General features: G+C 46.5%; 1 protein-coding gene across 1 annotated transcript in view; it reads left to right on the top strand.

Annotated features, from left to right (window-relative positions):
- CD247 (CD247 molecule) overlaps window positions 1–15,819 on the top strand; it is a 55,003-nt gene extending 39,184 nt beyond the window's left edge. The window contains 8 exon segments of the mRNA XM_059821055.1: window positions 6,564–6,670; window positions 9,214–9,267; window positions 10,675–10,758; window positions 11,492–11,527; window positions 12,565–12,621; window positions 13,966–13,968; window positions 14,611–14,649; window positions 15,754–15,819. Coding sequence (XP_059677038.1) covers window positions 6,564–6,670; window positions 9,214–9,267; window positions 10,675–10,758; window positions 11,492–11,527; window positions 12,565–12,621; window positions 13,966–13,968; window positions 14,611–14,649; window positions 15,754–15,819 — 446 coding nt within the window.
- Window positions 15,820–16,555: the final 736 nt, after the last annotated feature.

Below are 16,555 nucleotides of genomic sequence, written 5' to 3'. Positions count from 1 at the left end.
TTTATTAGAGTCTTTATTCCATGATATGCTAGAAAATGTTTGGCCCTTTGTGGCATTATAATCTTTTTCTTTTGAATCTATTTCTTCCCAAATAAATCATAAGAAAGCTTGCATTATTTGAACTTTGTGATAGCACCTCCCTGAAACGGATCCTAGAAGGAGTATGAAGGGCTCATGAGGATCCTAAAGCACCTTAACTTGACCTCATGTTTCCATAGTGCTAACATTTTTTGGCGTAAAAAAGTGAAAGTTAATGACCTGAAATACTTCCTTTTTTTTAAAATGTAATTATTCTGTCTGCATAATGTCTGGTATTGCAACCTGAATCCTGATCATATCAGCCATTTGCTCCTTGGCTTTAAAGCTTGCCAGAGCAAGTGACTGGTATGAAAAGACAAACCCGGGCATATTTTCAGGCAACAAGCTCAATGGCATTTTGCTGTGTTGGGGTTATTGTATCTTCCTGGGTTAAGAGCCTGCTGGCTTTCCTTGGGTGTCTTGGTTTTGCAGGGATGGTAGTGGGGAAGTTTTATGTTGAAAGTGGTACTTGGCCCTGTAGTCTTAATATAATTTAATGATCAACAGGACTATCTTTAGCCTCCGCATAAAGGGAGAAGCCTCCTGACTTCACATCCTTGGTTTGATGCGAGTGATGCCTTTCACTCCACTTGTTTCTCTTAACTGGCTACCGTGCACATCAGACCTGTTAATACACCATGCCTGGTGTAATTCAGGCCTTTTCTTCCCTCAGTTATTTTTGCTCAGATTTTTCCATCGATCTGCCCAAGTGATGGCATGGAGAAGCCTCTTCCTTCTGCGAGGGAAGGAGGATTTGGCCTCTGCTTCTTCAGTCTTGGTGTGTCCCAGGTTTGTTCATTATTTATAACTACGAGTAAAAAACATAGAAACATATAAATAAATAAACCTCAGGATAGATGTGTTCTTTATGAACCTGGTTATCTTTCCTAATTTTAGGTGGCTAACTTTTAGGCATTTAGTCTGGGCTGTCTCTTCAGATGCAAGCCTGTATACACTTGAAGTGAAGCACCATGCAGGGTGCTCGTGTCTCTTCCCTTTCAGCCCTGAGCCCAGGCAGCTATCTTGGGTTCAGCATCTTGCTTTCCGACAGTGGCAGCGAGGCAAGATCCATCACGGCTGGCCTCTCCATGTGTTCGACCTCCGTAGCGAAAATCTGGTGAGTGCCTGACATGCGGCATGGTGGCAGTGGCATGCGCAGCTGTGGAAGTCTGTCCCCCAGGGGGGTCTGGAAACACAAACCTGCAGCAAGAGGTTTTTGGAAGATAAGGGGTAGAAGTGAGGTGAATTGCATGCAGCGACTGTGAGTCCCTGGGATCACTGCTGGTGGGGGACAGTGGCATCTAAGAAATGCTGCCTGCTTCACCCTGGCATGTAGCTGTGGCAGCTGGAGAGAAGGCACTACAGTTTCTGCCTTTAAACACCTTTGTGACTGCAGTTGCATCAATGAATGTCTCGTGCTAGGGTTGGTTTTCATGGGCTTCACTGAGAAACTTGGTTTTAGGGAAGATAAAACTCTTCATTTATAACAGTGTTACTGAATTTTGGTAACCCCTACAAATAAAACTCTTAAATGAATCACTTAATGAGGGCCGTGGGAGAGAGAAAATTTTATGGTGGACAGATTTGATCTGAATCTACAAGTAGTTCAGCTTTTACGGTCTGTATTTCTTAAACTATTACCAGGAATCATGGTCTAACTCAATTCAGGTGCACACTAACAATGTTGGAGGAGGAAAATCCTATTAAAAAAAAACGCACTGGGGTGTTTCAAGGGTCCAGGCCGTGTTTCAGTGATTCACTTCAGCAGATCCCCATTGGGACTGGCTGCATTGAGCTGGCAGTGGGGGCCAGCCCTGTGAACTGCGCCCCGGGCAGCCTCAGGGTGCAGCATCCGCTGATCATGCCATGTTTTGGAGCAGGGTGGATGTGTCTGGACGTGGGTTTTGGGACTCCCTGGCTGTCTCTGAGCCTGGAGCAGGGGAGCGGCGGAGGTGCGTGCAGGCAGTGGGTGGGCAGGTGGCTGACAGTAAACTAACGGCCATGTGCAGGAAAGCTGGTGCTGGGCCTGCACCGGGGGGGTTGAAACTGCTCTCCGAAACCGCACCATGCAGGGCAGGCTGCTGTGCAGCAAAGCCTCCCTCCCCAGCCCCCGGGCTTCCTCTCCTTCGGCTACCGGGGTTGCTGTCAGTCTGGAGGGTTTTTTCTCACTCGCTTGTCACTAGCAGTTGGTGTGAATTGCCTTTTTTTTTTTTTTTTCTTTCTCCCCCCAATACTTTAAAAAGTAAAAGGCCGTAGGGGATTCTTGCGGGGGCACTGGCAGTGCTGCTCTGGGGGCGTTGAGTGTGGAGGGGATGAGGGAGGTGTGCCAGCCCGGGGTCTGGGCGCATGTGTGCAGGGACCTGCAGCGGCACGAGAGAGGGCCCAGGCATAGAGGAGGGCAGGGCTGCATCACTGGGTGGGAAGCGAGAAGAAGAGGGGAACAAAAGTCCAGGCTTTGGAAGGAAGAGCTGCTGGGAAGAAACTTCTCAGCGGCAGAAGGACAGCCTGGGAAAGAGTCCCAAATGTGGTGGCAGGAGGCACCTGGGGTTTGGGATTGAGAAGGGCTGACAACCTTGTCACAAAATGCAGCAGTGCTCCCCTTTCTGACCCCGTCTCCTTTCCTGCTGCCTCATCTGCTATGGCTCTGCCAGTCCTTACTCAGCCCGTGTCAGCTCCTTGTACAAAGCTTTCCCTAGCTTCTCCTGTACAAACTCCTAAAAAAAAAGGTAATTACCTAATGCTGTAAGTTGCATAGTTTGTTTCTGGTTTTCCTTAACATCCCGGTGGTCTATGAGTAAAGGTCATTCCCGCCGTGCAATGGGAGATCTAACTGTGCAGCTACTTGCATAGGAGCACGTGGTAAGCAAGAGTAAATGCAAACTCTTGAATCGTTTACTCCTTCAGAGCTTGCTTCCCTCCCGAGCAAGAGCATCACTTTGACCTCATCCTTAAGCCCTTGTGTATTTGTGTACCTAGATGTCAACTTGTGACTCAACTCCTTTTTGATGCTTGGAGAGAGAGATGCTGTTTGTCTGACCCACGTCTAAGCAGTAAGCTTGACATCGTTTACAATGCAATGTAACTGTATTCTCCACCGGCCCGTGACTTGGCATTAGCTGTGCCGTGTGTCTGTGCTTAGACATCTTGCTTTAAAACCCTGCTGTATTTTACTGGACTGCTGAAATTTGGACTGGTAAAACACTGGTATATGAATATTGAAAAGACGCCGTGTAACTCACGGTAGGCACTGGTTAATCTGTAAGGTTAACAGAGTGGGAATCATCAGTGAAATGTTTATTATTCTTGCTTCGCTCTGTGTGAGGCAGCTGAGTGTGACTGCTCCCTCAAGCCTGGCAGGCTTGGCTCTGCCCAGCTCCCATCATCAGCCCATCCACTGCAGCAGTGCAACCTTGGTGGTGCCTAAGGGACTGGCCTTCTGTTTGTGCATGTTGTGCAAATATTAAAGAGGCAGTAACCCCTCCTGCAGCGATTTCAAAACCTAAACAGATCCTGTTCGCATGAATGGATGCTAACTGTTTTAACTGCTACTTGTTCATTACGCTTTGTATCTCTTTGACCTTTGTTTCAATAGGCTTTGTATCTTTTGTCTTTTTCTCTGTCTCGCTTTCTAATCCGTAAAGCTGTTGCAAAGGTTATTATTTAGAAAGTGGTTTGTGCCTTTTTTTTTTTTTTTAAAGAATACAAAAATTGAACATCAAGGAAGGAAAAGACATGAACTAATTCATTTTCTTGGTTTGTTTCTAAATGTTGGACTTTATCATTGTCTCAATACATATTTTTCCAGCAACCATCACAGCCAGACTATGTCTAGCAGGATTTCCCTCATTGAACAGCTTTAATCCATTACCTGGGGTGCCGGAGGCCAGGCTGCCCCAGATAAGCACCGTGTAGGCACTTGGGCAACTCTGCAGAGTCAGCCAAGGTTGACCACGGCTGACACGGAGCTACAGCTAAGCCCCCTGCACTCTTGACTTCTCCTCCATAGTTCTGTACGTCTCCTGCTTGAGCTCCTCCTGGGCTGGGGAATTTATTAGTGCTGGAGAAATACTGGACTTGAGATGACAGTGTGAATGTCACGGGGCAGACTGCTGCGCTGCACGAAAGCAGCTGAATTACTGCTAGAAACAAATTGTGTCTGGATGCTGTACAGCTGTATTCCCTGATTCTGCGTTTTAGCTACCAAGTCTAATGTGATTCCAGCTGTTTTTTTGTTGAACCAAATATGGCATAAAATATTGTACTGTGAGTGTTTAGAAGAAAAAATCTAGGAAGCTAATCTCAGCTTGTTTGTTGGTTTAATATACAATGTCGGGCATGTAACTTAATCTCTCTGTCTCCATTTACCACATGTATATGAGGTTTTATAATCCTGAAAAACCTTATTTTTAAAAAAAACAGAAATAGGAGGGGAAGAAGGAAAACCATCTAGGATCTTAATGTACTTCCATGGATTTGTTTCTAAACATAAGACTTAAAAAAAAAATTAATGCGAACTCCTAGTTCGGACAAGCAAACAAATCTGCTGTTTGGAAATGTTTCTTTTTCTGGCCGTGTTAGGCTCTCAGTGGGAACAGTGCTTATATCATCATCTGCTTGAGAATTTACAATTACATTACCAAGTATCCGGGCATGTCTTCTCAGCCATGCTTTATACAAATTGCACACTTGAGCAGTGTGACAGGCCATCATCATTAACTTTATTTCTGTGAAGGAGACTTCCCCACAGTGGTGAGTGCGTACTGCCTGAATGTCATCTGCAAGTTTCTTTTAATGAAATCATCAACGTGGCCCGATGGGCGAGGGAGAAACCCCAGCGCGCACAATGGTCCCGCTCTCAGCACTGGAGTAACTCAGCACCTTGAAGCGCTGCACTGAGTGGTTCAACTACCATCCATCACATGTGGTTAATAAGAATTGCCATACTTTGTTCACCTTAGGAAGAAGATGAATCATACCAATTCTTTTCCATTTATCTTCATTGAAGGGCTTCACAGGCTCTTGATCATTCTTGTCTTTCTCTTTTGAACTCCCTCCAATTCTTTGTTCAAAGCACAGCTCAGATTCATTTTTAAGGGTTTTTGTAGTTTGGTTTTTTTTTTTAATAGCTGTGCAATACAGCTTTTCCTTTGGAGATGGACCTGGAGCTGCATATTGGATCTATAGTTACTTAGGCTTCTTGACCTGAATGGCTTTATTTTTTTTTTTTAGCTACATTTGTGGACTTACTACATGTTTACGAACTTATACAGGGGCAGTTTCATCAGTTTTAGCAGCTGAAAACCAACAATATTACTGTGCCCTGCTTGATGCGGTCAGGGTATAAACATATGCAATATTGACTAGGAAATGAACATCAACATCTTCTGCATAACAATTTTATTGAGCTCTCAATTACGGTAGTAGTAGATTTTACTCCCTCAGAAAAGTTTTAACACTTCTTTTAAAAACAAATACAAAATAAAAGTCTTGGGCGGGGAGGGGGGCAATCCATCCAACAAAAGGCAGCCAGCTGATGTTCCTTTGCAGGGTATTCAGCTTTAAAACCTTCCTCTCAAACTGAAAGCACATCAAGGTGTCTCATGGGTATCTCATGGATGTGTCCTGACATCTGGGGTGAAAAGTCTGTCCCTCCTGCCCATAGTTCCCTTCTCATGATTAATGGTCTCCAACATCCCCAAACTGAGAGCCCAAGAGAACTCTCACAGAGGAGACACTGCAGCTTTACAGTTACAATATATAACCTGGGATATGGGAGATGCATCCTCAAATTCCTCTTCGGAATAGAGTAGTGATTTCAGCCTGGATCTCCAGCCGACTATGGTGGTGTCAATCTTTCTTTACATGTAACACAAAATTTTGTCCTGAGAAGCCCTTCCCTAAAATTTTGTCCAAATGGATGTATTTTCTCACACACACACACGTTTTAGTTGATGAAGGAATCCCTAACCAGACCCAGTAATGAATCCCTGCAGGAGATGCTGCTGGGTTTTCCCAGAAAACAAATGCTCTGTGCGAGGCTTTCTTGCAGTAACTGCAGTGTTGGTGATCCTTTGTTATCTCCATGCAGATCCTGTGCTCACTCCCTGACCTGTGCCTGTGAGATGCAGGGAGCAGAGCCTGGACTCTCTGGGTGGGAAACTCTGGGTAAAATGTCCTGTGTTGCTTGAGGGAGGTTGCAAACATTTCCATCCTTGGAGATACTCTATCTCAGCTGGCTGAGGTCCTGGACAGCCTGGTCTAACTGGCCCTGTTTAGCGAGAGGGTTGGACCTGCAGTGGTCCCTTCTGACCTAATTAACCCTATGGTTCTTATTCAGATTTCCATCTCCTTTGCGAATGGACAGACTTGCCCTCATACTGGCTGTTTTTTCATGAAGCACCATGCAGCACTGCCCCATTTATGCTGTCAAGCACGCAGCGATACAAATTGCTTTGTTTGTTGATGTATCTGATGTTTCCGTACAGATGCTGTACCAATCCTTGGACTGACAGACCCAAGACTCTGCTACTTACTGGATGGATTCCTCTTCATTTACGCAGTCGTCATGACAGCCCTTTTTGTGAAAGCGAAGGTCAGTCTTTCCAAACGCTGATGCATTTGGCTTTGGTGGTGTAAACAAGCTGGGCTTAGCTGGAAACTGGGGATGGAGAGAAAGCATGTCTCTTAGATTAAGACCTTTTTTTTTTTTTCTTTTTTTTTTTTTTTTAACTTTTCTCCTTTTCTTGTGCCAGCCTGAGCAATGTGGGGGAGTTCTTTCTGAGGGCTCATGTATGGAGAGGAAGAGAGCATATAAGAGTATTTTGATGCTATAGTTATCGATGCAGTCAGAGATTCTGGATATTGTAGCTGGGAAATGCCTGATCAACAGTGATGTGGTTTCTTCTGCTGCTTTGTCATTGGAATGAGAGGAGGGGATATACAGAAAAATCAGGATAAATGTCTCAAGAAGTCAGACGTGTTTGATAGTATGAGTGTGATGATGCAAATTATATTACCCCAACAACCACAGGAGTCAGGGGGTCGGGACAGACACAACTTGATGGGTTGTTGCTACCATCCAGCAGCTGTTCAGCATCTAGGGAGAGACTTGGTGGCTTTAGCGCACTTCCACGGAAGAAGTGATGGAGGCCTGTACATTTCCAGACGGGTACATGCCCTGAGAGCTCTGCTAATCATAGGAGAGGAGCTGTCTGCCTCTTCCCCGCACAGCGCACTCCAATGCAATGGTGCTTTCAGACAAGCCTAAGCAGGCCAAAAGGTGTCTTGGCCTCTGCATATCTGGGAGAGGGATGGAGGGATGTTTGTAGGAAACGAGCAGAACTTGGTAACGGTGAAGGAGAAACTTTTTTTGTTACAAGTGTAAATCCTGACTGCAGATGAAAGTGCTGCTCTGGAACTGGAAGCCTTTTTGAGGCTGCTAGAGGGACGAGCGGCTGGGGCACACCGAGCGTGCACTGTACCTGCCGGCAGGAGCTGTGCACCTCGCCCGGTGCAGGGCAAGAGAGCGATAGTTAAGGAGGGCTCAGCAAAGCATCCAAGGAAGAGCATGAATCTGGCACAGGCAGCTGCCGCAGCAGCAGTGTGCTCGCCAGCCGCTCTTCCTCCCCCCACCCAGAGCGTGTCTTAAGCGTGCTGCTGCGGGGGCAGAAGCTTGTGTGGTTTCTCCTGCTGGGGCTCCCTGCAGGGGCAAAGCGGGAGCTGGAAATGGCTCCTGGTCAGAGACAGTGGCCCCCTGCCTTAGGTCTGGGAGCGCTCGCTGTCCTGGTGTGCCTAGCTCTTTGCTGGTAACATGCATAGTGTTCAGTCGCAGCAAGTACACTGTTGCATGAGGGAGGGCAGCGGAAGGAAGGGGAAAGCCATGCCTGTGGTTACGCTGGAGTCTCGCAGCTGAAAGCAGCAGAGGCGCTGTAGCTGAAACGCCACCATAAAGCACCAAGAAGCTGATGAGGCATTTTCCAAGGCGCTTCTGTCTTGTCCCAAACCTAGGACTTTTTTATAAATCTTCTATATCTCTAACCTCACCTCCTGGCTGAAGGAATTGTTTGTGGAGGTTTTTGGCAAGGGCACAGCCTCATCTCTGTTGTGAACTTTATGGACCACGTGGGTGATGCATGTGAATATTTAGGGTCCGTTGCAAGGAATATGGGTCAGATGCTTGGTAAATTACTGGCCCCGCCAAAGGTTTAGTGGTGATAACGGCACTTTCACAGGGAAAATGGTGTGGTAGGTAACTAACTTGTAATTACTACAAATATGACTTTAAAAAGCAAAGTCAAGTTTATCCTATGCCTGAAAACAAACCCATCTAGAAAGTTGCTTTTAATAAAGATTTTGACATATAATAATAACTCAAAAAGGTTAAAGCAATACAGAATGGAGTTTGACACTGTTTTTTGAAAGGACTGGAACACAAAGTAGCTGCTCTCACTGGCCTAGAACTGCCCTTTTTTTCCGGAGTTTGGCTCAGCAATTAACTGCTCATAGATATTGTGAGGAGCAGAGCCAAAGAGTAGCTACAGAACGGAAATCCTTGACCTACTCGTTAGTTGCTACTCATGCCAACTTACCATGGTGGCACCGCGGCCCCACCAGCCAGGTGCCACTCCCAAGAGGCGTAGGGATCCCCTGTGCCCTCTGAAGCCGAGGACATTCAGGAACTGTGCAGGCAGCACTTTTGTTGGAGGACTGGGGGCTTGGAGGGGTGCTTTTGGTTGTTAGCAGCCCCAAGATACCCCGTTTTTCTTAACACAGGCTGCAATTGTGATTTTATAGCCTGATGGAGCTGCTTTCAATAGCACAGGATTATGATACACAGGGAATAGGAACGCAAAAGCAGCGGGGGGGGGGGTGGGGGTGGGGGAACACCACAGGTGCTTTGAGTAGCTGCAAACTGGTGTTATGTGCAAGTAAAATGACCTGGCTGCTGAGAGCAACCTGGCATGTGGATAGAAGTGCAGGTGCAGCAGTGGCTTGTATTGCCTGTAACCCCATCAGTGCCTCAGGTTGGCTGCTTAGGGGTTGCCCTGTTTCTGATGAAAATAACTTCTAGGAAAGGGAACGAACGGACTGAATGAAGCCACTGTTTCTCTGCTCATGGTATGGTCTCTCTTCCAGCTTAGCCAGGCCTCTGAAACACAGCTGCAGCCAGGCCAGGATGATGTGTATAATGTAAGTAACTACTGTGTTTTGCTTGTTTGTTTGTTTGTTTTCAAATTTGCTATGCAGACAGACCTTTTTGAGCACTTACAGATAGTGAGTTGCCTGTGGATCATAAAAACTTTGGATGACCCAGCTAATGAAAGCCCTATACCCAAGTGTGCAGCACAGCAGTTGTAAGGAGGAAAGATAAAACCTGAGAAGGGCAGCTTCTGTTGTCATTTATCTGGCTAGATGCTGGACAGAGATACAGGCTGTAGGTTCCTGATTTGTTCCACTGAGCTGTAGGTATACCAGGAACCCAGACCGTTTCAGAGACAGGGCTTGGTGTGCTGCACCATGTAACACGCCTGCAAGAGCTGCGTGTATGTGTGGGCAGCCACCAGGCTATGATGTGCGCACCCCACCTTCGCGCCCAGCCCTCTGCAGTTGGCTTGCAGCTCTCGCTGATCGCCGTTCCTCGGGCAACTCACAGGCATGCCACCACCCATGTTGCCAATGTTACTTGATGTGGACTGGAGAAAGGGCAAATGCCCAGGAATGCTGTGTTGCTGACTTTGGGTGAGTGTAGCTCTTGTATCATTGAGTGTGTGGAGCCTGAGTCACTGCAGCCCGGCTGTCTCCATCCCTGAGCTTTCCTGTTGCCCCACAGCGTGAGACCTGTTGTACCAGATCATACTAGAGGCGTACCTCGTCCGCTGTGCCCCGATTGTAGCCAGCATTGGATGGCTCTTCAAGCTTCCTAGCTAAATTGCTCACTCATGGCAGCATTTAAACTCTAGCTATTTTTGCGTTATCTTTTGCTTTTAATTTTTTTTCTCTCACGCTTTTGACCATAGCCACATCCTGTGATAAGTTCTACTGTTTAACTGTGTAATGTATGAAGACTAATGCGTTTTTTTTTCAGTTTAAGAACTGTTGCTTGTCATCTTTTCAGTAGCACTCTGTCAGCTGTATTATTCTGACCTGAAATCTCTCCTTTGCCCTCTTCTAGGGTAACCTTTCCCAGATAAGAAATGTGTTGTGCATAAAATTTCTGCAGCCACTTGATGCACATTTAGATGAGATGTTCTGCAAGAAAACTTAGGCTTGTGGATCTTCACCCACCAGTAGGAGAGAAAGCATGAAAGTCAGAGTCCCTCCCCCTCACACGCTCTCATTTTCAGCTCATTTCTACTTAAAAAAGGTTCTTGGTGCAATGGCTTGCAGTTTTGTGCTGCACAAACCACTCTGTCATTTTCATGGCTTAGTTGTAGACATTTTTGTTGACAGTTGCATTAAGGGGTAAAAATAATTTCTAGCTCAGTTACAGTACTCATGAAGTTAGACACCAAACTGGGTTCCCTTCCTTTTCCTGTGTTAAGAGCTATTTTCTCATGATCCTAATGTCCGTCCCTGCTTCTTGCTTTCTTATTTCAGAAACTGTCTCGTGGACACAGAGATGAATATGATGTTCTGGGGGCAAAGCGAGGTGCAGACCCTGAGCTGGGCGGGGGACACCAGGTAACTTCCTCCCACACATGCACCTTTTTTCTTTTAATCTGGTTCCTTCCCCCTTGTGTCTAACCGCTGTTTAGACATGCAGGCATTCATCACATAAGCACCAAGTGCCTTCCTGGAGAGGGAACGGCAAAATCTGTGTAGTAACTCAGGCGGCTGGCAGCGTGGCGGGGACAAGAATAAACCTTCCCCCCACCACCACCTTTGATCTTTGCCCCTCACGCCCCCCCCCCGCCCCCGTCACTTTGCTGAGAGCTTGCAGCTACCTAGAATAGGAAGTGACACCCAGCCTTGGGGCGGATGTGGAGCAGGCAAGGCGGGAGTGGGTGTTTCACGAGAGCCTGCTGCACGTGATGCTGCCAAACAAGTGCCAACAAAGTAAAGCAGCAGCCAAAACAACTGTTTCTGCTGCAGAACCCAACAGTTTCAAAGGAAGAGGGAGGGGAAACCTTCTGCATCAGTGTGTAAGGTTTGCCTACACACTGCCTACACCAGCAGGTGACAGCTGTAGAGATAGAGAAGAGCTAAGTTTTATCAATTACTAAAATTAAATTAATTTTCCAGAGAACAAGTTGTCTTAACCGAGCCTTATGGGTGGAGGCAAGATGGCATGTAAGGGGTATGGCGTGTCCATACAGCTGTAGCTGTGCCTTAGAGCCAGTGCACAGGCACATACAAGGTGGTGGGGGATGCTGGTAGTGCAACATGTGGGCAACTTTCTCCTTTTGTTTTCCAGCAGAGAAGAAGGAACCCTCAGGACACCATCTACACTGTGAGTAGAGAGAGCTGGAGGGAGAGGAGAGGAGAGGAGAGGGAGGGATGGCTGGAAATAGGAGTTTCTATTTCATAGGAGACTTCCCCCCCCCCCCCCCCCCCCCGCCCAGTTTCAGCTTTGGTTCTAACTTAACAACTGCTTTGAAAGACTTCTCTTCCCTTCTACCACCCCTTTTTTGCTAGAAGATTTCTGCTTCTTTCTCTGTGGTAGGAGAAAAACATGGGCAGATGGGGAAAAGAATTTGTATCAAGATACCTGCTGATCCCTTTACGTTAGCTATTAGTGACTAGCCAACCTTCATCCCATGTGACTGATGCTGCAGTATTTTATGTGCTTGTTCTCCAGCCTTTCTGGCTGCTCTCTGACAGAGGCCAAATGCCAGTGCATCTAAGAGTGGCTGCTTAGTAGCCTCTTGACTTAACTGATTTAACTTCGGGTAAATGCGGTGGTCTGTCCTCCTAAGGATAGATACATGGATGCTAAAGTTCATGTTTTAACTCGGGTCTTTCTGGATGTTCAGTGAGGAATGAGCTTGTCTCCAAGACTGGCCTTCATCGTTACTGAATCAGATGCTCTGATCACAGCTGGTCATAAGCATTTGGGAACTGCTTCCCCAGATGGAGGAAGAGCTCCTCTTTCTTAACCCTCACCCTGCAGTGTTAGACTTCCCTTTTCTCTGGGGCTGAGCTGCATGTTCGGGTTTGTCTCCTGAACAGATGCTGCTTAAAGCTTTTCTTTAGAGAGCTTTCATTGTAGTATCTGGCGGCAGTCTAGATAAATGATGAGGGTAGAGTTATATTCATTTAAGTGTTTGGAGATACGGTGATATTTATATGCTAAGCAGATCTGATCCCATATAGCATCTACTTAAATGCACATTGGTCAAGTCCCACCACTATCCCTTCTTCTCTGGAACATATTGAAGCTTTGAAGGCAAGGCAGCCCCAGAAGCACAGGCTTGGAGTGCAATCATCCAGGGGGCTGGCCTGGCTTTTCTAGTAACATGCTGACTCTTTCCCCTTCTCTGCTTGCAGTCACTGCAGAAGGACAAGATGGGCGAGGCATACAGTGAAATCGGAATGAAGGGAGAGGTGAGTCCTACTTTCCTTCCTGGTGAAAACCTGGGATGAAAAATTCTTCATTGCCACTCCCTTACAGAGCAGTTGCCCCAGCTGCACATAGCTAGCTGCCTTGCACAAGGAAGTCCCTTGTGTTGCAGAGCACCTACAGGCACAGCTAACAGCAGTTACCTATTTCCTGTAGTAACCGGTGTGTTTGGTGCAGCACTAAGACAGACGTGTAGCTATAGCATTACAGTAGCCGTAAAACAAGGTGGAGATCAGACAGTAAACTTTGGCCCATCAGTATTAGAAACACAGCCCGTACACCAGCAGTGTCCCTGGGGGGACTGAATAACGTCAAGGGGAAATATTTCCACTTTCGGACAGAAAAATTCTGACGGCTGCCCCAGCTAAGGAGGCAGAGGGTATGAGATGGGTGAGGAATAGTTGAAGGAACTGTCTAGTTTGAAGCGCTGCAACATCTGTGGCCCAGCAACTCACATTAGTTGAGCGTGCTCCTCCAGGGCAATCCGAAGCTGGAGGTTCACCATTTCCCCTCTATGGGCTGTCAAGGCTGATCTGCTTTATAGGTACAAGTAAGCGCTTGCAAGCTCCTCCTTGGGCCTGTGTTCAGACAAGTAATGGGGGAAACATTCTCCTTCCCCCACCTCCACTCTCCAATTTTTAAGAAGGAACAGATCAGTTATGTCTAAAGCTAGCAGCAAATGGAGAGTTTTAGCTCTGTGCACAAACTGCTGGGGGAGAGAAGCTTGTGTAAATTAAAAACCATCTGAGGGCACTGTTTATAGCAAAATGAAAAATTGCTGTGACCTACACAGGTTCTATTTTATGTCAAAGTGTCTTAAATATAACCTTTCATTTCCCTCTGAAAAGTGAAAAAAAAAAGGGCACTTCAAAACAAAGTTTAGTGCTGAGAAATGCTGAAGCAACACTGACATTTAATCCCCTCCCCTTTTTTTTAATTCTAATGCCCATCTGCCACATTCCAGCTCAGTTTGCAAGCTATGAGTATATGAAGTCTCGCCATGTTTTTATGACTGTTTCTGTTACTGGGGGGACACATCCCCCCCCCCCCCCCCGCCTTGCCTCGTTCTAGATATACGATCATTTAACAGACTGCTGCAGTTTTAATTGTGGCAGGCACTGCTCTTTGCCATAAGTTCATGAAATGTTTGCGATAGTCAGTGTTCCGCTGCTGCGGGGGAGTTATGACCAGCCATGGGCTTGACATGCCAGCCTCCGTCCAGGGGTCTGTAAGCTCTGCTATCCCTGGTTCTTACCTGGAAATCCCACTCTCGTGCACAACTTGGCTGCTTTGTCTGGCAGCTCCCCCTACCCCTGGGAATGCAGCAGCAAGTGGGTTCAAGCAGCAGGTTTTTCTTTGTACCTGGCTGGTCTGAGTGACCTTGTTTGTATGCTCTACTTGTACCAGGACAGTCCCGGTACCTATTTTACTGAATCCTGCGTGACTTTGTCCTCAGACAGCCTTGTCTGCGGTTCCTTTGAAGCAAGCTTGAGAGCTTACCAAACGTGTGCTGGAGAATTTACTTACACTTATCCATGTCTGTCCAATAGAGAGCAGAGCCCCTCGGACACCAGCTGACATGCAGCAACTGAAAAAATTCAGCGCCATTTCTTCCAGGTGTGCCTTCAGCGCAAAAAAACAATCGGTGTCAATAGGAACGTTGCCAAATCTCTATACACACAGTGAATCAAAGAAATAGCAGTATTTTAACAGTATGACAGGAAAACATGTCAGCAAACCAAAATAATTTCCTTTTTATTTCCAATCCTCACCATTTTCTCCTTCTACAGCCCTTGCAGCATGTCTGGGCTGGTCCAGACTTCGCAGGTGCTTTCCCTCCTGTGCAGAGGGTCTCTAGGCCAAATGCAGCTGCTGGCCCTCAGTACAGGATGGGGGAAGTCAGGGGTTTCTTTCCTTTTGCATAATGGGAAAAGCACTCATTAATCTATGCTTCTTTTTCTTTCTCAAACCAGCAGCGGCGGCGAGGCAAAGGGACCGAAGGTGTCTACCAGGTAGGCAACACATCCAGCACCTGCTCCCCTCATCTATCTTCATGGCTTAATTGTAGCCTCTAGTTACATACCTCACCACACTGTTAGCAATGCATGATGAAGCAGAGCTTTCAAAGCACCTTTCTGAGGGTAGTTACTCAGATTCAGGGCAAAGACCACAGTGTTGGTACTTTGATAAAGTGGTCGCATGTTCTAAATACAACTGGCAGGAACACTTGTTTAGCTGCTCTGGTAAGAACACTTGTTTAGCTGCTCTGGTAGGAACCATTTCCACAGTCCTACATCTTGGAGAACCACCTTTTGACTGCGGCAGATGACGCATACAGTTCTGTCTCTGAATTGTTTATTGTTTAGATGGAAACCTTCAGGTTGCCAAATCTGCTGTTGTAACTCAAAGCATCAGTGGTTCAGCCCATCTGACTAGAGCATACAGAACACAAACTGGTCAGCACCTCCAGTCCGTTACCTCTGCTCTGGCAGCCTCCTTGGCTGACCTGCGACACTGCCATGTCTTCTACTGCCCCGCTCTTGGAGTAGTAGGTTCCACAGCTGCAGCAGGGATCTGTAGCTCACACATTACAGCTGACTTACCCCACCAGAGCAGGCTGGCAGGAGGACTGCTGCATGGCAGGAAGGGGTGTGAGGGGATGCCTCCTGGGGTTTGCAGCCATCTGAAGCCCCACTGCCATCCTACCGGGAGATGAATCTGACTTTCCTTCCAAATTACAGAGGAGAAGTCCAGAGAACAAAGTTGATGATTTGCTGTCTATCCATTTAGTTAGCACAGTTCACTCTAGCATCAGTTAGCTCTTAGTCAATAATATGCAGATAAAATGTACTCTAAAGATCTGCAAAACCAATTAGGATGAGTTGCTGTAGCCATACGTACATAACAGTTATTCAGGATGCATCTTGCCTTCAGGTAAGTGACAGCTCTTGACACCAAACAAAGACTAAGGAAACACTCATGAGTAAAAACCTCTGTAAGGGAAAAAAAAAAAAAAAATAATTTTGCTGTGAGCCCCTGCCATCCTGTTCCTGACCAGTCAGCTAGGGAGAACTAAGCACTCACTCTCACACCTCACCCATTTTTCTCTTTTTCAGGGACTCAGTACAGCAACCAAGGACACTTACGATGCTCTCCAAATGCAGCCTTTGCCTCCCCGCTAAGTGGAAGTCATGGAGGGGATGGGCAAGGGTGAGAGACGCCTGCCTGCTTTGAGGAGGAGAGAAAGCCTTTTTCATCCAAAACAAACACTGTATTTTCTCAGTGCAACAACCTGCTTTGGTTGGTGCACAGAGGGAATATGTCTGGACTTGGTCAGTCCCTTCTCCCCTCTTGAATCATGTAACTGCAAGCTTTAGCTATTAAAATGTACATATCTGTAAAGTTGTTTCCAGTAATAGTGGTTATTAGGCTGATTTTTGTAAGATTTGTGTTGTGGGACCAGACCACACCTACTAACACAGCTGTTTTCGTAGCTCTTACTTCCAGGGGTATCAAGACAGACATGTAATTACGGTTTCACTGCATTTAAAGAACTTGTAAAGATAGAGCTGTAGTTATCTCCTGTAGTATTTATCTTTAGACTATTTGACACAGGCCAGCTAAACTTTTTGCTTTAAATTTACCTTTTAAAAACTGCTTCAGTGGGGGATGACTTTTTTCTTTAATTGTAAAAAGTGATGTGATGTTACTGTAGTGAAGGACAGAGGCTCAATGCCAGCTTTTCACTACAAAGAAAATGAGCTCTAAGCTCCAACAAAAGATAAGCAATGGCATTGCCGCTCATCCAACACCTGAACCTAAACAAGAGCCAGGTAACCTGCCTAGGAGACTTCTCAGAAGGGGGAAGATACCCTTGTTACAATGAAAACAAGGAGAATGGACTCTGATAAAGAGAGT

The sequence above is a fragment of the Gavia stellata genome, chromosome 1 (assembly GCF_030936135.1).
Source record: "Gavia stellata isolate bGavSte3 chromosome 1, bGavSte3.hap2, whole genome shotgun sequence".
In the NCBI taxonomy this organism is placed as follows: domain Eukaryota; kingdom Metazoa; phylum Chordata; class Aves; order Gaviiformes; family Gaviidae; genus Gavia; species Gavia stellata.
Note: the sequence above shows the minus strand (reverse complement) of the source record. Positions and strands in the feature narration are given on the sequence as shown.